Here is a 22,296-nt window from a genome sequence, read left to right on the forward strand (position 1 = left end):
ATAAACCATTTACTAAAGTAACAAATTAACAGCTACATTTGAATCGAAAGACTATGAGCTGATAGTCCATACTGTAGCTTCCATATTCGTGAAGAGAACACTCTTTCATGATCCTCAGACTAATGACGGAATAGTAAATCGCATCTCAGTCGCCAGGACCATAACACGGTCAAGGTTTGCTTGCTCTCACATGAAAAAAGCAGCCTTGCGATTGACACAAACTCCCGGCCGGGTTGACACAATGGCCCCACAGTGTGGGAAGCCCTGACTTCGCTGCCGGTGGAGCCGGCGGTGCCAGGAATTCTGCAGGGAAGAGTGCTTTACCCAATGCACGTCGAGGAAAGACTCCTCCATATTCACAAGCTTCCCCGCTGCAGCGGCGGCTGCTACTACTGCTGCTGCTGCTCTCTCCGCTCACGAAATGACATGACATGGAACAGCCAGGCCTGGCTGGCTGTCTCACTCGGGAGCGCCCTCAAATGAAAACGTTGTCTTTGCGAGTTCAAAACGGGTGACAGTCCAGGTCTTGCGTGGCAAAGAGGGTTGCTGCCCGAATGAGCACACAGCTGGGTCCAGCTGCGTCGCAGGGACAGTGGGCGCATTGTTTTCCCCACAGGACGGCGGAGAGCGAGCGAGCGAGAGGGGGAGATGGAGCTATGGGGTTACTTACGTGTGAAACACATAGGACATATAGGCTACACGCTGTGCCGCACTGCATGCCATGCCAGGTGCCCTATTTGTTTTGCCTCAGGTCCAACAACACACGGCCTTGCTTGCAGAGAGGAGGGAGGTTGGTGGGGCAGAGCAGGGAGGGGGCAATAAGGAGAAAATAAATGGCAAACCAATGAAACGACCATGTCCGCCCGTAACACTGTATCAGTATGTAACACTCCTAGAATAAAAAAGCTACAAGTAGGCTACACGCAAGCGCTCCATGATCGCTATTTCCTCAAGCCATTGCAGACTACCACTGACCAACGTTCGATCGAACACAACCATGTCCAAAACACAGGAAGGAAAGCGCCGGACAATCACGGTCCGAGTCAGGAAACAAAAAAACAAAGAAAGGGCTGAGCATGGAAACATAACGAGTGGAAAATATTGCACAACACATATGGCATACAGTTGAGACTATTACATCAAGCATAGTGTCATTACTTACTTAACTGAGCCGGTTTCGCTCGGTCCACTTGCGGTTCGCCAAGGTTCACACGGACAGACGGGCGGGAGCTGCTAGAGATAGGAAAGTGGCTCAGCAGCGCGCTGAATTTCCATTGATCTGACAATCTAAAGCGAGAGCGAAGAGGATACACCGCTGATTGGATCGAGGTCTGCGGCCATCTTGCCAAACAACGTCCCAAACAACCAACCACTTCATCCGTGGAGGCGGGGAAACGACAGGATTGGATATATCAAAAAAATGCTGGATGTTATACGAGTTTTTAATAAAAACGTATAGGGCCTACTATTTGTAAGTAACAGCTACTGTCGCTTACATTTACCCACTGTTGCCAATATATGATAGGCAGGAAATAGCCTAGGCTAACGACTCCCTCATACTAGCACCTCATTGCTTAGAAGGGTCTACATTTTAACAGTGATGTGGGACTTTATCAAATCGAGGTAATTCCTACCCACTATAGTCAAACACACCGTAGCATGTAGCATGCACATCATATGCTGATTAGTAATGATGCAACCTACACCTACATTAGGCTACTATGCGCAACAATTCAAAATGTTTTTTAAAACGTTGATTAACTTGTCCAAACCACGCTATTCTAACCTAGGCCTCTATCTTCAATTAAAGGTCTGCAATAACTGGATAACTGCAACAGCAATTGTCTGGGTGGTGTAATAAGTCCATGCCACCAGTGGCACCAATTAATTTTTTTGCTGAGTTGAAAGAGTATCAGGCATTGAGGGTTAAACTGTTCAAATAAAAGAGACCTTTAAGGTGCTTGGCATATTTTGTTGTTTAACGTAGGCCTAAGCTTGGCCCACTGAATGATTGGTGGAAATAGTAACCTACTGTCTCCACAACAGGTAGGCTACTAATTCATATCGCACTGAAGGGCAAAAAATACTGTATCTAGGGCAGGAACCCCGGCTCAATTAAATGATTGAGCCAACACTGCCCCCGTCTGGAATATTTGGGAGTTTTCTGATAGCCTCATGACACCCGAGGTGTGCGCACCAAGACAGCGACTGTTTGCTGAGGACTTCACCGATGATGAATCATGCGTTGATTATGGGTTGCCCTCAATACGCAGGGAAGTGAAACATTGGTTTGTGTTGAGGCAGCTTGGCTTTCCTCCACAGTCATATTACCACACATAAACCATCCTCTGCACATTATTATTGTTAAGTAAGTTATTGTTTGGGGTGGAAAAACAACCGCTTGTTCCAGACATGGTATCTGAGCTTCATCACAGTTTTGTTCTTTCTTGATTCACTGTTTCAAATGATCGAGGGTGATAATATTCCTTATTTGATCTGTCAAAGCCTTCATCAAAATCCTGGAAAGTACTGCTACTTGAATGTCATGCACAACTGGAAAGACATTTTTTCAAGGCTGAGATCGAGAAAGTACTGGATGCAGCGAGTTTGTCTGCTTGCGCTTCTCAAATACCACTGTGACAAGGGCGTCTTGGTTTAGTCATCTGTGTTGGCGCACGTACTGCCTCGACGTTTGGCTTCTTTGCACAATGCTAAATCACAGAGCTCAGTTATGAACCTCACTTGACTTTCACATGACAACCAAAAACCATTAGGGTGAAACAAAGATTATTATTAAAGGTTGTTCTAAAAAAATAAAATGTTTTGCATTAAAGCCTTTGATATTATAATTTTACTATAACAGTTCACCTATGCTTAGAAGCTATGGTGACACATTGCATTTTGCTCCATAAAGTTATATTGATGCATCTCCTGTTAACATCTACAGTACATCATATTTTTATAGCTTGACAGTTATGCGCCAGTAGGGCAGATTTTAACGATTGAGAAGTTATAGTCCTGTGAAATCTCAGAACATTTGGTAAAACCCAGGCAGTGCAACAGAGCAAGGGTTTGTCAGGTGCCCATATTTGCCATACGTGCCTTTTTAAAAAGCTCAACATGTAGTTTTATATGTGAAAAAAATAGCTTAGGCTTTACATACATCATGTCATCCATAAAATATAGTTTCCAACAAGCCCTGTTTTTTTCTAATACTGTTTTTTCTATACTGTGTGTGGCAGTCGAAGAGACGACAACTGCATTTGTTTACAATCTTGCCCTGAAAGTGTAAACAAATGCCTATAAACACCGGAAAGAAATAATCTAGATAAACGGAATGTACATGAGCTCTGCACTTCACTACTGCTTCAGGGCTGTGCAACTGTGGAACTGAATATTGCAGTTTTGTATGTAATGTAACTTCTATATAATATAAGGCTGGGATTATGAAAAAAGGTTAAAACAGAAAACAATGAAGAAAGCACTCCTTGGCCCAAAGTGGAACGTGTATGCCCATATCTTTTTACTGACACAAACTGATGGTCTTTACAAAAATTCATGAATGATGCTCTGAGTGAGAGACTGGCATCCAAGCCAAACAGGCCAGGGATGGGGGACCACGTCTGAGCAAAGCTAAAAACAGGAAGCAGCCGACAAACATCCACTTCCAGCTGAAACAAGTTGACAGCTCAACATCTTTAAATAAACTACATACAAGTCTTATCACACAGTATACTGTATAAGGACACAGAACATGAAAAATATAAACAAAGCAATAAAATAGCTATTTTAAAATAGAAAACTTCTTTCCATTTAGAACGGCTCTCTGTGGTGATATTAGATAGCGATCGGCCTACAATTCTCGCATTTAAAAGTGGGCCTTGATAAATCGATTGTTATCTCCTATGGCCATCAGCACTACGGACTCTGACAAAACACACACTAGACGTCAATATACAGGCAAACGATGGGACAGCTGAAGGCCTCTCGATGTCCTCACGTTAAGTGCATCTTCCAAACTTTGAACTTGGCTATGCCGGGAAGCAACAAATATAGATTATTATTATTATTAATAATAATATTATTATTATTAATATGAGTGCAAAAATAATGCATTGAAAATAAATTTCATCATCTCAAGGAAAGCGAACTGCAATGGCTGCATGTTGCTATTAAAACGGTCCAGTCAAAGTCGGACTTAGATCAGGAGAGCGAAGCACAGCTTTCATTTAAAAGAGGAAGGATCTTGGCGGAGTGTAAAAGAAATCCGTGGCATTTCACTGGAAGGGGGTTCTCTCCAGAAGATCTTCATAGCAAAAATAGGACTTACAACAATCGGTCCAGAACCTCAAACTTACAGCATAGTAACTGACACAATTGTATTGCCAAGGTTAATTTCATAAAGCACCATATAATAAATATGTTGGTAAAAAAAACGAGCAAAAACAACCTCTAAAAATGGAAACGCTATATTCATTATGTTCCTAATATAATAATGTACATTGTTCGGGAATGCGGTCATCTGTTGACATTGGACTCCTGCTAAGAGGTGGTGTGTATAGTTAAATGGCAACGCCTACACCTCCTATACTCACAGGCAGAAAACACTCCCTGACAAGGAGCTTTTAAAAAAAATAAATACATAAAACTGATTGACGATAGGCAACATTCTTTGAAATGCAGAGAACATCTCCGTTTCGAACATTTGTTAAGGGAACTAGAACCTGGTAAGCCTTTCCACACAAACACAATCTTCACCATCACTTTTAAAACGTAATGCCTTTCTTTTCTCCTGCTTGAATGAGCAGAGACATTGCTTTAAAGAACCAGAGGCAGCACCAGACCTGAACAGAACTCATGCCTACTAGAGGTGGACTCCCGCTCAGAACTCAAGGTCCAGTCCGGAAGGCACTGGGTCTTGAGAGGGACGAGCCTTAAGAGAGCTACCTGACTTAAGAGTCGCGAGTTACTTAAGCGAGTTACTTAAGAGTTATAACTCCACCTCCACCTCTCTACTCCGGGTCAACAGATGCACTTATGGCTCACTACCAACAGAACACAAGATTAAAATAATGCTGCAAATTGATTGGGTTGTTGTGTGTAAAGTGTGTGTGTGTGTGTGTGTGTGTGTGTGTGTGTGTGTGTGTGCGTGTGTGTAAATATATGTCTGAATAAGTTCACAGTTCTCCTCGGAAGAATCAGGAAGAAGCAAAGAGAAAGTCGAGAGAGACACGAGTCATCGTCATGACGTCCACTCGTTCGGCGGAGCTCCAGTGGAGAGTCCTGGTTCATCAGTGCTGGTGATCAGTCAGGCAGGTGGTGGTGGTGGCGGAGCGGAACCTTCCAGACAGCGGGCGTGTGCTCCCGCCCCGGCTACTCCATGATGGCTCGGTAGATGACCGGCTCGATGTAGTCCCCCCGGTACCTGGAGTTGATCACCCGCTGCCTCTTAGTCTCCTGGACCTTCTTCTCGCCAAACATCTCGTCAAACCTCATGTCCGATGCCTTGGACTGTGGGGAGGAGGTGGACAGTTAACACAACAGGTAGGAGTCTGGGAGCACAGTAACGCCAACACATTTTGCAAGCTCACCACTAATACAATTGGCAAATTGCTAAGAGTGATTGATGCGGGGAAAAAATAAAATAAACTGTGACACTTCCCAGACCACAGAAGTACATAGCCTGGGAGGCAAGTGCCAACAGTGAAACCAAAACTAGTGGTTAACAAAAACACTGGAAATGGACAAACAAAAACAGTGGAAACTACAGAAATGGATTAGTGTTGCTTATCTTATCTACTTATCCACCATTCCAGAATAGTGCTGCTTTCACACTCAAACACGACCCAAAGAGCAGGTGATGGTCAAGAAGTCACTCAGATATGTAGGATACATTATGCATACTAACTGGCTGAGATGTCACATACGTATTGAACTGAATAGATGGCTATTGATTATTGTTTTGAATAACTTACTTTCGCCACTTGTCACAGTGTCAAAAAAATAAAAAAGACCTGAAGGCTTATGGCACAACATTTAAAACAAAAACCAAGCGGCCAAATGAACCCCCAAGGACAGTACACAGCAGGACACAGCACACAGAGTACACAGATGAACACAGCAGGACACAGCAGGACACAGCAGGACACAGCTGGACACAGCAGGACACAGCAGGACACAGCAGGACACAGCACACAGAGTACACAGAGTACACAGATGAACCACAGATAGCTGGAACCCACCAGTCTGGACTTGACTCTCTTTGGCAGGTCCTCATCCAAGGTGTAGACCTCGTCCCTCTTGAACGTCAGCTGGGAGCCATCTTCAAACTCCACCTGAACAACAGCGCAGAAAGATAATGTGAGGCGACTATTCAAAACAGTCTGTTTTCACATTTATAGTCACACCTCAATCCAAAAGCACTTCCACTGCTGTGGTGTACTGTATTCTCAAGACATAAGGAACACCCACACACCATCCCCTCTGCTCTGTTTTCCAGGCTCTCCACACTTCTGTCTTACCTGGTACATCTGGATGACGTGGAATGCCACAAATTTGGCTCCATAGACGAGGCCGTCTGTCCACCTGACCTGCACCACCTCACCCTGGGCAGGAGGACCCAGCTGAACACAGTCTCGATTCTACACACACACACACATAATTATATTTTAATATTATAATATATAAACACTGTATATGAACCGTATAGATTTATTGGGGTGATTTTTTTATTTTATTTTTTATCCAAAGGCTTTATATCATTACATTAGAACATTACTTAATGTACTTACAGAAAGCCAAACTCATTTCATGATTAATCACCAGCTCCATTTGTTCTAAGAGCCAGTCTACAGTCAGCAGTGCAACAGTGGTGAGGAAGCTTCTTACCACAATGTCCTCAGGGAAGAGGTTGTCACTGAAGGAGCCGTCATCGAAGTTGACCTCATAGAAGGTCTCCTTGTACAGCTGCACGACGTCACACTGGTAGTAGCGTCCATTTTTGTGCTTGCAGATGACTTTCTGCCCCACGGTCAGCTCTCTCAGGGCTGCCTTGTTACGCTGGGGAATCAACAATGCACACAAACACAAGCACTTTATAACCTGCAAAGAATTATACAAGTACACCTTGAGTATACAGACAGCAGCATGCATCGAAACATAAGTCAACATGGCAGACAGATACTAATACTTACACAATACAATAACTATATTACTTTATTTTATTTTTTTTCAAATTCTCCACACCGAACCAAACGTGATTTTTAATTTTATAAACTACAACAATGCCAAAAAACAACAGTGCCAGACCTAAGAGAATGTTAACTTATGAATATCTACACCTATTAGCTTAATAATAAAATATAATATAGAATATAGAAAAACATTTGGTGAAATAAGATTATACATCAGCAGCTAAATATATATATTTTTTGGCCATTTCCGTACAATATGTTATCACTAACCACTAAACTTCCCCTGAGAAAATGATATCAGAACTATTAAAATAGTTCACTTGCGGTCTGTGTCGTCTTCCTCCCAGTCATTTTTACATGCATTGACATTCATATGAACTTCATACGGTGCCATATGCAACCAGTTTGTATCATCGTGTGATTGGCCGTCACGTGTTCCTTTCTCGTGTGATTGGCTGTCACGTGTTCCTTTCTCATGGCGTCTCCCTTTCCATTGGCCCTTTCTGTCTCTGTCCCCCCCGCCCGTCTTCCCATCTAATTCCCTTCTTGGCCTCCAGCCCCCGATCTCTCCCTCACCTCAGCCTGGACGGGGCCTTTGTGCCGGCAGCAGGTGACGTAGACGACGAAGGGCCAGTCGTTGGGCTGCATGAGGATGCCCGCAGCCTGGGCACAGGTGGGGTGGTATGAGGTGGGGCAGCGGCCGTGAGAGCACTGCACGCAGCACCCCGAGGGCTTCTTCATCCGCCGTTTACAGTAGTAGCACTTCTGCAGTGGACAAGGGCAGGAGAGATAGAGATAGATGGAGATAGAGAGATAGATAGAGAGAGAGAGATAGATACTTTATTGATCCCCCAAGGGGAAATTCAAAGGTCTCAGTAGCATACAGACATTAAACACAACGTGCACTTACAGCAGAAGTGGTAAATATAAGTATAAACATATAACCAAACTCCACTGTACAATAGAGACAGTAGAATATAAGAAAAACTAACAAAACTAAATATACTATTTTTTTTTTTTTTTAAATCCACAGTGTGCTTGAGGGTGATCAAGCATGAGACGCTTGCTGTGACAGGGCCGGGACTGGCCTGTAGTTCTGTGTGCATGGTGAGGTGCTCAAGAGAGTGAGTGTCATGGTGAAGGTGCATGGGTTGAGACAAGTCACTCATACAGGAGCAACGGCAGTGAAAACAAGACACTGCACAAGGCTGCATTATACCATGCTATTCTTCCAATTCCAGTAAAAACACATGGATTAAGCCTAGTCAAGACTAAAAGAGTAGTTTGATAAAAAAAAATCTCTATTGCAAAAAACATTTTAGTCTAAGACTAGGCTTAATCCATGCTATGGTGCTTTTATCTCGCCATCACTATGGTGGAATCTGGTAGTTATGTTAAAATGTTGATGCGTTTTATGTTGTCTTTGGCCATGATGATAACAGTGCAGGCAACCATACGTGTGACTATAAAACACAACAGCGGCGCTGAGATGGGCGTTTGAAAATGTGTTTGTGGTGGTGGTGAGAATACCCTTTTCCTGCCACAGTCTGCAGCAGCTTTATCAATACACATCACATTCTCGTGTCCTGTAGCGGAGCGCTCTCACGGCTCCTACACACAGTTGCGTTGCGTCAACGCATGCCAGTGGGTGTTCCCTGACAGTAGTTATGCAAATGACTTGATGTATAACCGCAGTTTGATTGGCTGGTGCCTTCTGTTGTTGTCCGTCGACGCGAGTGACGAGAGCAACGCGACGCAACAGACCCACAATTCAGTCTAGGTAGCTGTAGTAGGCTAGGTATACCAGAGAGGGTTAAAGCAGAGCGCTAGTAATCAAGGATCTTTGGGTATACTCTGACGTAGCAGTTAACTGTAGTGGGTATACTGTGATCAACCCCAAATGTTAATACGCATCCTTGCCTATTTTAAGTGAGTATACTGAGATGGTGATGCTTTTTAAGTGGGCATACGGAGATGGTGATGTTTTTTTAAGTGGGCATACAGAGATGGTGATGCTTTTTAAGTGGGTATACTGAGATGGTGATGCTTTTTAAGTGGGTATACGGAGATGGTAATGCTTTTTAAGTGGGCATACTGCGTAGTCCTGCATATCACGTAGACTACACCACTGGTGTGCGGGAGCCGTGAGAGGAGTCTGCAGAGGAGGTGTGGGACTGTGGGACTCACCAGTTTAAACCTCTGCAGCAGGATGCCACTGAGGTGAGATGGGCGTTTGAAAATGTGTTTGTGGTGGCGTTGAGAATACCCATCTTTATCAATACACAACCCATTCTCGTGTCCTGCAGCTGAGCGCTCTAAGAGGAGTCTGCAGAGGCGGTGTGGGACAGTGGGACTCACCAGTTTAAATCTCTGCAGGGGGATGCCACTGAGGTCCACAGGGGAGCGCTCGGTGATGTTCACGAAGCGCGCCTCCAGCACAGCCACTGCACACAAGACATGCACCCACCTATTGCAGAAATCATGCGTGCCACACACACACACACACACACACACACACAAACAAACACACAGACACAAATGTAACGACACACTCAAATGTTATATTTCACAGCTTACCCAAACAACAAAACATGAAATAAATATACGTGACAGTATACGTGAAATATATCTGACTACCACAATATTAGCCATCCAATACTGAACATCTGACCATAACACACTCAAATAAGACACACAAATACTAACGCCAATCATTACAGTACTTCAAATAACTACAGAGGACTGAATCCAGACTTTGAGAATAGTATTTAAGACAAGCCCTCAGACTGCCCCATAGGCAGGGCTGCCATGCTCCTGAGGGCTATTAGCAGCCTTGGGGGCATTAATGAGAGGCTAGTCCAGACAGCAGGCTGGCAGGCGTCGGACAGATAAGGGCCTATCAGCCCCCTCGGCTGGGCCTTCCTGCTCACTCACTTGTCATTGTTGGCTCTGTGCATGGCACCTCCCCTCAGCGCACACAGGCAGCAGCTCTGTGGAGTGACAGAGGAGATTGTCACCACACACACACACGCACACACGCACACACGCACACACGAGACTATGGACTACAGCAAAGCGCTACAAGAAGCCACAAACATCAGGGCTTTCACACAAACTGCAACACATAATTACAAGCCTTCAGAGTCTACTGAGAAACAAGGTCATAAAATCGTCGAAATATAGTGAAAAAGGGTCATGGAACTGTAGTAAACAAAGTCTACGAAATATACTAAACAGTCTTTAAGATCACAAAGATTTTCCAATATCAAACAGCAATTTACTTCTCCTGGAAACTAAAGAGTATTACAACCATGCTAGAGGAAGAACAGACTATTAAGTGTGTTTCTGAGGCATTTTGGGTGTAACAGAAAAAGGCGTGTTGGCATTGGCACCTCAGTCATGGCGTTGGCCTTGCAGCGGGCACACTTCCAACCTTTGGTCACACTGTGTGGGTTCACGCCATAGCAACCTGGCAAGGGCACAAACAGCATGTGATGAGCGCCAATGCCATGCTCCTCCACCCCCCCCCAACATACAGAGCATAACAACCGCACTCCACCCAATAAACATAGCTACAGGCTCAGCTGAGCGGTTACATATTAGGCAAACATCAACTAAAATGAAGTTAGTTAATTTTAGTTTAGTTAATATACTAATTATATACAAGCTGGGGGGGGGGGGGTAGGTTGGCACTGCTGCTACCATCTGTTTACAGTCTAACATAAGCAAGTTGCTTAATTCTATTGCAGCAATACAGATGTTGGTGAAACAATCACTGGTTGCCAAAATAAGCAATGCTCTGTGGCACTTTGACCGATCAGTAGGTCCTGGGAATTAAACATGCCATTTTAGTCTAGACTACGATTTGGTCAGTCAATTTAAACAGCCTTCTAAAATATCCTGTCATTTTGCAAAACTGGCTGCTGGGTCAATAGCTAAAAGTTGAAACCACTGAAAGTTCCCATTAGCTTCTTGGCCTAAATATGTTCAATGTGCATTTACGTAACTGTACGTAACTGCAAACTATGAAAATACTGATCTAAAGGAGCCCCCTACTGCATCCCATTGTGTGCACTGAGCATCGATGAACATTGTGGGGATGAGGGATAACAAAACACTTAAAAAAATGAATAATAACAAAACACTTTTAAAAATTGTGTTAGGATGTTTAAACAACAGGAAATGCATCAATGAAAGTGATAGATAGATAAATAAATAAATAAATAAATAAATAAATAAATAGATAGATAAATAAATAAATAAATAAAAACATCAGCATTAGTAGTGCTGGTCGTCTGGTCACTCACTGGCGTGGACGCGTACGCTGCACATGGCACAGGTGACGAGCAGGCTGGTGCCATCGGGCTCCAGGTACGGTGCCGTCAGCTCGGCCTCGGCCGACTCCTCTGTGGTGGTGGTGAAGCAGGCCTCAGGGATCAGGGGCTTGGTCCGCTGACGACTGGCCGGGCCCACCAGAGGACCTGAGGGGTCGGTGTCCACACATTCAGTCTGGGGGAGGGACAGAGGAGGTGGAGAGGGGAGGGGAGGGTGTGAGAGAAGAAGGGAGAACAGACATAAGGCGATAAAAGATAAAAAAAAAAATGTCTGTGCAAATGTTAGAGTGTTGTAAGTGTGGCATGAAAAAAAAAAATATTACTAGCACAGGGCTGAGGTAAACAGGTTGCGTTAAAAGTCATGTTTACATGCAATGACATTCAAATTTCTCAATGTTGTGCTATTTTGCATCCAGCTTCATCTTGATTGTGATGTGAGTCTCTTATTTCCAACACCTTTTTCAAAACGCTACGTAACCTACTGGTCTGTAGCAAATTAATTTCCCCCTTAGGCATCCGTAAAGGTCAGTTAAATTTAACAGACGCAAAAACAAAAGTACCACGTCACTGAGAGGAAATGTCACCGTCAGCTGACAGGTGGGAGGCGATCAGTATGTGAACAGAGACAGGAAGGAAGACAAGACAACGTAACACAACACAACACAACACAACACATAAACATGCCGACAGGACCGCAGGCAGCCAGCCTAGCCGTGCATCACTGCCCTTTCAGCACCTCCTGATGGGTAGCCTGGCCCTCCCGACTGCCCCCTTACCCGCTGGTAGGTCTGGAAGAGCATGCAGATGGCGCAGTAGGGACGCTGCTGGGCCATGCTGCGGTTGAACTCCTTCTCCTTCTCCAGGCTGTAGGGCCGGTTCTGCCAGAGGTGGGCAAGCGGCCGTGCCCAGGCCTCCCCCTCCACCACCTCCTCCTCCGCCACCCCCGGCTCCGTCAGCTCTGGGGCACACAGGGGGAACACGGGAGGTTATAAGGACCGCGCAGCATCCCCAGTGTTTCCCATACATTGACTTATTTGTGGCGGCCCACCAGTGTTTCCCATACATTGACTTATTTGTGGCGGCCCACCACAATATCAACATTGACCACCACACAATGATTTTCCAGGTTGTACTAAATTGTGCTTAAATCTGGTTCATCATAACGCTAATTTGTTAAACTGTTTAATTCAAGTTAATTCTGCAAACTTACCCCCACAAATATAATTCAGTTCTATGGGAAACACTGCTCCCACTCAACTACTACCCAAATAACACCACAATAAGGCGGGGGATCACATTGGCCAGGGGCAAGCGGCAGCGGCAAGCGTAACGCCAACACTCAGACCATAAGAAGTTCTCTCTCGTTCCTTTGGTAACACAAACGGTTTGCCCTACCTGACAATTGAATGTGCTCGCGTTGCGCTATAAAAAGTTGAACCAAGTTCAACGCTCAGCTTGTTCAACGCTAGCGTTATGTCAGCGTTGCCACCGTTCCGCTGCCGAACCATAGAGAACAATAGGAAACCTGCCGCTTGCCGCTGGCTAATGTGATCCCCGCCTAAAGGCAAGGATTTCTAGCTGTAACTACACAATTCATACAACTACTTAGTTGTTACAAGAGGGAAATGATGATCTAATTATGTTGCATGTTATGCGTTATGTTGTAACTTCAGGTAATCCATTTCTTATGATGCACAGAAAACTGCTTCAACTCAGTTAGCCTAATAATAGAACTGTGCTCATCCAGGTGTCTTACCCTCGTCACTCATGCTGTCTTTAATGAGTGGATGGTGACGGGGGAGTTTCCACAGTCGCTCTGACGCTCCCTCTGTCTCCGCTTTGTCATCCACTCCCTGCAAAACCAACAAGCGGTCTTTACAACAAGCAGCTCAGGGAGGCTTTGAACAACAGGTGGCATGCTTGAAATCACACTAAGAGAATGCTCCTCTGAATGCTTTTAAATCACACTGCACTTTTTAAAAATCACTTTCATCCACTACAAGATTTCTAGAGATAAACTATAGCATGCACACAAACTTCATGTCCACCACAATCCTCTGACCTTCTTTTCCTCATCATCGTCATCCTCGTCGTCGTCATCTTCGTCATCATCCTCCTCCTCCTCCTCGTCGTCATCATCCTCGGGGTCGCTGTCGTCCCCGACGCTGTTCCTGTTCTCCCTGCGCGGCGTCTCGCCCTCGCTGCAGTAGTCTCCTTTGGCGTAGCTGTGGACGTGCAGAACCTCCGCCGGACTCAGCGTCCTCTGGAAGAGCCTGTGGACCGGACTGGTGCTAGGGGGCGCAGGGGCAGGGGCAGGGGCAGGAGCGTTCAATGGGGCCGGGCTGACTGAGACGGCAGAGGAGGGGGCCGGTTTGGTGTTGGTGTTGACCTCGCTGGGGCCTGCTGGCGCCCCCGTGAGCAGATCAGGCTCCTGCTTGGGCACTGGGGTGGGCACTGGTGCTGCGGTCTTGGCTTTGGCTACTTTGGCTGGAGGCTGGCGTGGCTGGGCGGAGGCCTGCTGCTGTGGGGGTGATGACGACGGAGGGGACGCGGTGGAGGTGGTGGTGGTCCTGTTCCTGGCGAGACAGTTGGATGCTTTCGCGTTCTGCACCTTGCCAGGCTTCGCCTCAACTCGTGCCGTCTCCAGAGGCTCAAACTTCACAGGCAACAGCGTCAGTGGTTCCGCCGCAGAAGGGTTTCCTTTGGTCGGTTCCACCTCAGCGGGTTTCGCTTCTGTTGACAGCTTCACGGCAGGCTTCTCCTCCTCCTCCTCCTCCTCAGGGTTACCCTTGGAACGTTCCACCTTCTGTGAGGACCCCACCCGTGAAGGTTCCAACTCAGGGGGCTTCTGTTCTGTTGGTTCCACCTCAGCAGTCATCTCATCTGCAACAGCAGCTGCCTGATCTGAACCCTCCATCTGGGAGGCCTCCCCTTGTCTAGACTTCTCCTCCTTCAGCTCCATACGGGCCTGCACCTCCTCATCACGCAGCTCCTCCTTGACCTTACCACCCCCTGCAGACGAGCTCTGCCCTGCTGCGGTGGACTCTTCCTCCAGGGCAGGCCGTGGCTTGGTTGGCTTCGGGGCGGCGCTCTTTTCTGCCTCTTTTGCCCCAGGCTCTGTGGACTGTGGCATCTGCGGGGCGCTCTTCTGCCCTGGCTGGGGCTGTGTGACTGCGTGGGCCACAGACTGCTGGGTCCTCTGAGGCTCCTCACCTGCGCTCTGCTCCACATGCTGCTGCTGCTGGGGCTCTGGCACTTCAACTGAAACAGAATGTTTGTTTGTTTGTTTGTTTAATTTAAGGCCATTTCCACAACTAAGGCTATTTAATGGCCAGAGCACTGTGTGTTATAGAAACTTAAATATGTTTCTTAAAATCTATGCTAATAAGATATTCTAAAACCTTCAAAGGTGGGACCTTACTAAACACATCAGCTATAGAATTTTGATGAAACAGAATGACCAAACAAACAACATGTATCTAGGTGTTTAGAAGATGTTAATTAAATCTACACAAACTGGTCCCACCATTCAAAAATACAGTTGCAGTCAAATCATGCTGTCCAACACCTGTATTTGCATTTGTATCCATAAAAAGAAATCCTACAGTGACCTATCAAGCTTGTGAGTATCCCTACTGGTCACACAGCAATTTGGCTACTGAGTGAGTGATTCAAAGGGTTTTTGAGAGTGCATGTTTTCTCCAAAAACTGTTACTTTGAGAGTGAAATAAGAAAGAACCCAAAAACAGTCTCGTAATGAAAGTGATCTCTGGTGCATGTGTTACCTGGGGCTGTTGAGCTGGCATCCTGCTTCTGGGTTTCATTCTCGGGTAGAGAGATTCGAGCCTTCTTCTGCTCCACCTCTTCTTGGGTGGAGCCAGGTTTCTCCTGCGGCTGCTCAGACTGCTGCTGCTGCTGCTGCTGCTGCTGTTCAGTCTCCACACAGTCATGCTGTCTCTTCACAGCTGCCTTCTCTTTGGAGATGCTGCACAACATCCACACAAGACAGTCAACAACAAAAACAATCACAGCAGTGAGAGAGATGATGCTCAAAGCTTCTGCTCAGACATATGGATTAACAAGGATGGCACAGGCCACTTGGGACATCATAGCGCTTACAGTAGCATACATTTAATGTTTCTTACTAGGACACCCTATTGAAGTCATAAAGACTATGGCTGTGTGTGACTGTGCGTATGTGTGCGTGTGAGAGTGTATGTGTGTGTGTGTGTGTGTGTGTGTGTGTGTGAGAGAGCGTATGTGTGTGTGAGAGTGTGTGTGTGTGCGCGCATGAGTGTGTGGTGTATGTGGTGTGTGTGTGTGTGTGCGCGCGTGAGTGTGGTGTGGTGTGGTGTGGTGTGGTGTGGTGTGGTGTGGTGTGGTGTGGTGTGGTGTGGTGTGGTGTGGTGTGGTGTGGTGTGGTGTGGTGTGGTGTGGTGTGGTGTGGTGTGGTGTGGTGTGGTGTGGTGTGGTGTGGTGTGGTGTGGTGTGGTGTGGTGTGGTGTGGCGTGCGTGCGTGCGTGCGTGGCGTGTGGCGTGTGGCGTGTGGCGTGTGGCGCGCGCGCGCGTGTGGTCACTCACCTCTCATCCTCTCCTTCTGTGGTGCTGGACACCTCCGTCTCCATCTGATCGGTCTTCTCCCCGCTGCCCTCGTCCTTCCGCAGCTCCACCAGGAAGCGCTCCCGGCCCCCCTGCAAGAACTCGGCCGCCTCCGGGGTGGGCTTGGAGTGGTCGATGGGCGCGTTGTCCTTGCCGGCCAGCCACAGCTTGTAGCGGTCCGGCTGGAACTTTCTCACAAACAGGTCCATTGAGATTTTCACCATGTCCTTCCGGCACGAGCACTGGAAACGCAAAGCACAGTTAGTGCTGGTTCAGCCATCACCTCAGTGACTTTGCAGAGTTTTTACTGTGCTTTTTCAGTAGCTGGGCCCAAGTTGTGGAACAACCTCCCTTTTCACATTAGATCTACACCAACTATTGGTGCTTTTAAAGCCAAGTTAAAAGAACATATGCTATTAATGGCTTTTAAATGAATTGTGGAATGTAATTATAGGCTATATATATGAACATATTTTAGTTTTATTTTTCTGTTGTGCTTTTTTTTGTGTCTTGATTCATTTTGTCTTCTATTATCTATTTATTTATCCGTTTGTTTGTTTTTTGAGCACTTTGGTCAACCACAGGTTGTTTTAAATTGTGCTATATAAATAAATTTGACTATGACAATTTGAAATATCATTCAGAACACCTCTGTTGTGCAGCCTCTGTGAAGTCATGGCATGTTCTTCCTTGGTTTCTACTAATGGAATAGCTAAAATGCTTAAAGCAACACCAAAGAACTTTTCCTCTGCACGCACGTTTATCCAGCACCGGCTTTGCAAATAACGATGTCCACAGACAAGGTAGGCTATATGTTGCATGATTTTATTAAAAAGTACGATGTATTGCGACATCGTTGAAACATTATTTTAAGGTACAAAAAACTCTTTGGTGTTGCTTTAATATAAGACCCTCCACGGTACTGAATATGATTGACTTTCAACAACACCACAAGAATGTAAAAAACTAATGAGAAACTAATAGCACTAAAAGACAAACTGCATTGGCAATTGTCCTTACCAGTGTGGCCTGCTTCCCATACTCAATCCACCGCTGGGTGGCAAAGTTGGTGGACTCTGCGCAGTTGAAGCCATGGTTGAACCCAGCATGATAACCATACGGGAAGGTCACTATGAACTGACCAGCCTCTTGGGTAACCTAGGGAGTTGCACATCACATCATTACACATGAGATCATTACAACTTATAGTGGACATCGGGTTTGATTGTGGACATACTGTATCAGAATAAGAAATCAAAGTATTTTCTTAGAGACTTTGTTAGACTCAAAGTAATACAGCGATCTCACCTTCTCAAATGGTATTCCATATTTTTTAAGGATTGATGGTGAAATTAATGTCATCTTGTGTCGTAAGAAGGCATCACAACTTTGGGCACTTCCAGGGAAAAAACCTGGAAAAAAAGATGCAAAGAGCACATCATTCAAAACATTTTCAAAACTTAAAGGAAGTTTTAAAATATTCTTTTGTATCCATTTACACTTACCCTTAGCTAGACGCTCAAGTCTTTTTCCATGTTCAGGGGGAACACAATACCTATAGAAAGGATCAAGCATTAGACCACTGATAAAAGCAGCTGTACAGTTGTTGAATCCAAAACAACCCTAGCAAGCCACAAAATATTTTTCTCAATGCAAGCTCTGTTTTACCAAGACTTGGGCTCTCCAAAGTGCAGATAGTTGATGCTGTAGAGATCCATGTCTTCAGTGTGCCAGGCAAATGTGCTCTTCCACATCCCAAAGTACAGGTAAGGGGTGTTCACGCCCTTGATTTTGATGCCACTCTCCCTCTCCACCGTGTCAAGGATAGTGTTCAAGTGCCCAATATTCCACTCGGCCACATCCTATAGGTGGAACAGCATGGGGGAGGAACAGAGGGGTTTGAGGAATCATAAGAAAGTGCTCTAAAATAACTTGGCCATTTACATGACTCCTTGAAAGCAATATTTCTTAAGAAATTCTAAAACTTACTTCAGTTTTTTAGCTTATTACAGCGTTAATGAAAAAACATGCACTAGAACGATATATAATCAGTAACTAAAATCTCACATGGCCTTACTGCACTGACGGATCAAAAAAATGCCAAAAAGGTGGGCATTCCAGTCTGCCAATCATATCCCATGTAAAGCGTAATAAAGGCATCCAAAACCACCAAAGCTTCACAACATCAAGTACCGGTATTTGTAGTTTGCCAGCAATGATTTTACAGATGCATGTGAGAAGAACAAACTCACTGAGTCATAGAGGGTGCCATTGACATCAGCACCATAGAGGGGAGGGTTAAACGTCAGGTTCTTCCAGTACTTTCTCTCCAGTTCATCAAAATCCACATATCTGGGGTTGCAAAACCTACAATGATGGAGAAAAAAAAATTAGATGGCTTGAAATTGTCTGTGGAGTGGTAGTAAGATGTACTTTCAGGCAATTTTATAAACTAACTGAATGGATTTCAAAGGCAAAAACAACTTTTCAGAGGGTTCATCCAAAGAGACTTGCTTGCCCTTGTGAGTCATTTTAGCTTGCCATTTTGAGTCATGTGTATAAGCACAAGATCATATCTCTGCTCACTTGTCTGTATTAGCGGTCTTGCGGAACTCCCGGACAGTCATGGGCTTTTTCTGAATGTTGTACTGGGTGAAGAGACCTGACTGGCCAGTCACCACTTGCTGAATGGGTGCAGGAATCACCAGGTCATCAATGTCATCATACGTTTTCCTGGGTTTCCAGTCTTTAGGTGGTATGACCTAAAACAGAAAAAAAGACATTTAACATTTAGTAAGCCTGCTTCTATATTTGAGCTCAATGGCAGTTTTATCTTCAGACCAGGTTACCTTGGCCATTCCAGCCCTGTGCGCTCCTTGGGACTCCATGTAGGCTATGTAGCGACTGAAATCTTTGAACTCTTCCTTAGTAGGTTGAAAAGTCATGATCCTGCAGCCAGGATTCTGCGATGCAGAATCTGAAGCCATGTTGCCACAATGACACTACAATAACACATAGAGACAATAAAAGACTCGTTATTAGAATATTGTAGAACAAACATGCCCAAGTAGGTTTCCCCGGGATAACAGTTCACAAGTCTACGACCTGTGGATGGAGTTTCGGCTACGGAGGCTGTTTGTCGCCGCCTACAGTTTGGCCAACATCCTAGTAGTGCATTTAACTCATGTAGCTACAAAACAAACAGCTAGCTAACAACTGCTTTATCAACTAGAATGCATTCACCACTAAGCTTTCACAAACCGCGACGTCGGCCTTTCACATTAAACAATAAGTTAAAGTTCCAAAATGCCGGCTGAGTTGCTAGAATTGCAGTAACGTTAGAAAGTTACCAAGTAAAATAGTTAACGTTAGCTACTTAGCCGATAATCGTTGACTGCATGACATTCACAGGCAGAGTTGACAAACTAGCATAACGTTAACTAGCTAGCTAGCAACAAACATTCAACAAGAAATATACAGTTGTGAAGTCACATGCGTTAGTTTGCTTGCAAAGTACAACCGCAATCACAATTTTACATGTTACTGGTTCTTACTGTTTGCATTGTAACTGCTTCGTCAAAATGCAAAATGTTGTTAGTCACGTTTAACACGAGAATATTAGCTAACTATCACAGCTAGCTAACGTTTAACGTTAGTCTGTCTGTAATAACATACATTAGCTCATGTTAGCGTGCTAATCTGTCACAACTCCTTCATAAGAACCTCCCAGTTGGACACCAACTATAGGATGAGGACAATGAATAAATTCTGCATTTCATTTTTCATTGGATGATTATCGTGGTCGTCAACTTTAAGGCCCATAGCAGCTTAACTCCCGGAAAATAAATAGCTCACATTGTGTGTCAGGCAAGTTGCTTTCAAACGCAAAACTAGAACTTGATGTAAGGCAAAGAGTTATGTCAATACATATGGACTAAGTTAATTATGCTGTTCAGCAAGTAAACATAAACCTGCAAAGCAGTTCAGAGAAACGTAAGTTCTTGCTGATAGGGAAACGATATGCAGTTCAACTTGACGTTCGCTAGCTAGTCAGGATAGCACGCTAGCAAGTATTAGCTGGTTAGCTGCAGACAGAGAATCGCTAGCATTTTAGCTAGCTAGCAACAAATACTGACTTGTAGTGAGACAAAAAAATAGATGAAGTGACGAAAAAAGACAATGGAATTATCAACAGACTGTTGAAACCGACTTACAAATTTCGAGCTGTTGAGAACTGGTTGGTGCCTCAGATCTTCAGAGTAAGAAGCGTATTTATTCAGAATTTACCACGGGCAGTAAGGATGGTCCTCCATTATTGTATCGGGCAAAAGCGCATGCTCAGTTTGTGATTGTTTACAACGCTCTGAGGGCGTTCCGAGGTTTTAACTCGGGCTAATCAAAATGCCTTTTTGTTTTAACCACGCCCTGCAGCTCACGGCACGTATCAATTAACTGTCTACATGTCTTTTTTTTTTAAATGTATTTATTATTATTATTCTCCCACATAGACTACACTGCTGCATTGCATCATGAAACGTAGTAGCCTAGGCTAAATCTACACATGTCTGATTGATAGGTAATTAACTTTCTTAAATAGACCTACTAAGTTCTCCATATACCTTACCTTACCCTTGGCTTCCTTTAAAAAAACGTTCTTCCTTGGCCTGCCTCTCATTTAAAGCCGTTCTCATAACATATTTTTTCACACAGCTGCACTAACAGAGTTTTCTACCAACTCTTGTGTCTAATGTGTGTGTTTTTTTTGTGTCATTGCGTTTTGTTTGTCATTCATTGTAGGCTTACCACATTATCTCACAATGTAGTGTAGTTAAAGCTCAGAATGGTGCAATGAGTCATATACATAAAGTAACTGTTGATTTATTGAAGGAATGGGGGTTATTATTGGCCTCATGTGTTCCACTGATGCTGTTGATGTCACCGGAAGTTGATGGACCTGCTGAGTTGACACTATTCATCTGAAGGAAATCCATCAAGGCCCTTCTCTTGCTCTCCAAAGCGGCCAGCATGAGAGACAGGCCAAGGCTGGGGCCAAGTAGGGTCCTGTCATGGCATTGGATCGCAGGTCTGCGGGAGGTTGGGCTGACCATTTCATCAGTCAGCTTGCAACCATGTCCAGAAGCTTTACAGATTTCCGCGTCAGCCACTGGAGATGTTTCAGTAGCTTTGGTCCTTACGTGCCGCTTCAGCTGGGCCAGGAGGTTCTCACACCCCCTCTGGAAGTAAGGATTGGCAAACACCTGTATGGTGGGAAAAAGGGAGATGGGTGGAAGGTGAAAGACAGTTGGTGAGCACTCAAATTCTTCCAACTTACCTTTTTTTTCATGAATTTGCTTAATGACTAAGCAGAATGTAATAATTCTGTTTAACTCAACGTTGTGCTAAAGTAGGGATACGTACCTTGACCTTTTTGGCAGTGACGTCCATGCTGAGATTTCCATGGTTTTCTAGGTTAACTCCAGGCCTGGTAAATCCATACAGCTTAAGCTGCCGATAGAAGTTCTTGATGCTCTTTGTGCCGAATTTACAATCAATCACATCCCTTTCAAGTATTTCAGCAATGAACATCTCGTGGATAACCACGGCAGTTCCATCAGCACTCCACCAGACGGACTGATAGGTGTCATTTTCAACAACATTCCAAAATATAAATGGGAATGTGTGTGACTGACCAGCTGATCTACACTTCTCAGTGTTAGTGCTGTTTGAGTTGGTCTCAGTTCGAGACCGATTTTCTTCCTCTTGTCAGAGGGTATCAGTGACAAGAGCACCAGTGCCCTCTCCTTCCTCAAGGTGTTGAGGTCAGCAGATGCTGAAGATGAACCTTTAGTCGACGGGCGACTATACGGCCGAGGTTTGTATTTCTTTTGACTGGTCATCTTCAAATGAATGGGTGACTGGTCATTGTGAAGATCCATCATTTCATCCATTACAATATCAGAAGACATCTTACTCTTTCGCAGTGCTGGCAGTGAATGAAACATAGAACCGGACCATGTTGCAAAGTAGAATCCTACTGGTGTTCTAAATTCTAGAGTTGTCATGGTGAAAGACAACATAAAGTTTTCTCTTTTTTTTAGAATTCTTGTTGTGATTTAACATCTGACTGATTATAGGTTAGTAAAGTCAAGTCAAGTCACGTTTATTTATAT

At 44.8% G+C, this 22,296-nt stretch overlaps 2 protein-coding genes across 2 annotated transcripts in view; both read right to left on the reverse strand.

The window, feature by feature from the left end:
* LOC143117342 (uncharacterized protein C1orf21 homolog) overlaps positions 1–1,336 on the reverse strand; it is a 27,904-nt gene extending 26,568 nt beyond the window's left edge. The window contains exon 1 of the mRNA XM_076278998.1: positions 1,163–1,336. The gene's annotated coding sequence lies outside the window, so the exon portion shown is untranslated. The remainder of the gene's footprint in view (positions 1–1,162) is intronic.
* A 2,163-nt stretch (positions 1,337–3,499) lies between these two features.
* On the reverse strand, positions 3,500–20,450 carry kdm4aa (lysine (K)-specific demethylase 4A, genome duplicate a). The gene is made up of 22 exons (XM_076278997.1): positions 20,341–20,450; positions 18,976–19,128; positions 18,713–18,888; positions 18,379–18,493; positions 17,795–17,988; positions 17,632–17,681; positions 17,435–17,538; positions 17,147–17,284; positions 16,109–16,368; positions 15,313–15,512; positions 13,590–14,788; positions 13,284–13,380; positions 12,304–12,485; positions 11,501–11,702; positions 10,586–10,662; positions 10,128–10,183; positions 9,552–9,660; positions 7,770–7,958; positions 6,889–7,059; positions 6,522–6,641; positions 6,243–6,335; positions 3,500–5,511 (listed from the first exon to the last, which is right to left on the reverse strand). Exons 2-22 carry the CDS (start codon positions 19,111–19,113, stop codon positions 5,374–5,376), a joined length of 4,008 nt encoding a protein of 1,335 aa, XP_076135112.1. The 5' UTR covers positions 19,114–19,128; positions 20,341–20,450; the 3' UTR covers positions 3,500–5,373.
* Positions 20,451–22,296: the final 1,846 nt, after the last annotated feature.

The sequence above is a fragment of the Alosa pseudoharengus genome, unplaced genomic scaffold (genome assembly GCF_046254945.1).
Source record: "Alosa pseudoharengus isolate Yale_2024_CS ecotype anadromous, Long Island Sound unplaced genomic scaffold, YU_APseudo_1.1 YU_APseudo_1.1_scf_11, whole genome shotgun sequence".
Taxonomy (NCBI): domain Eukaryota; kingdom Metazoa; phylum Chordata; class Actinopteri; order Clupeiformes; family Clupeidae; genus Alosa; species Alosa pseudoharengus.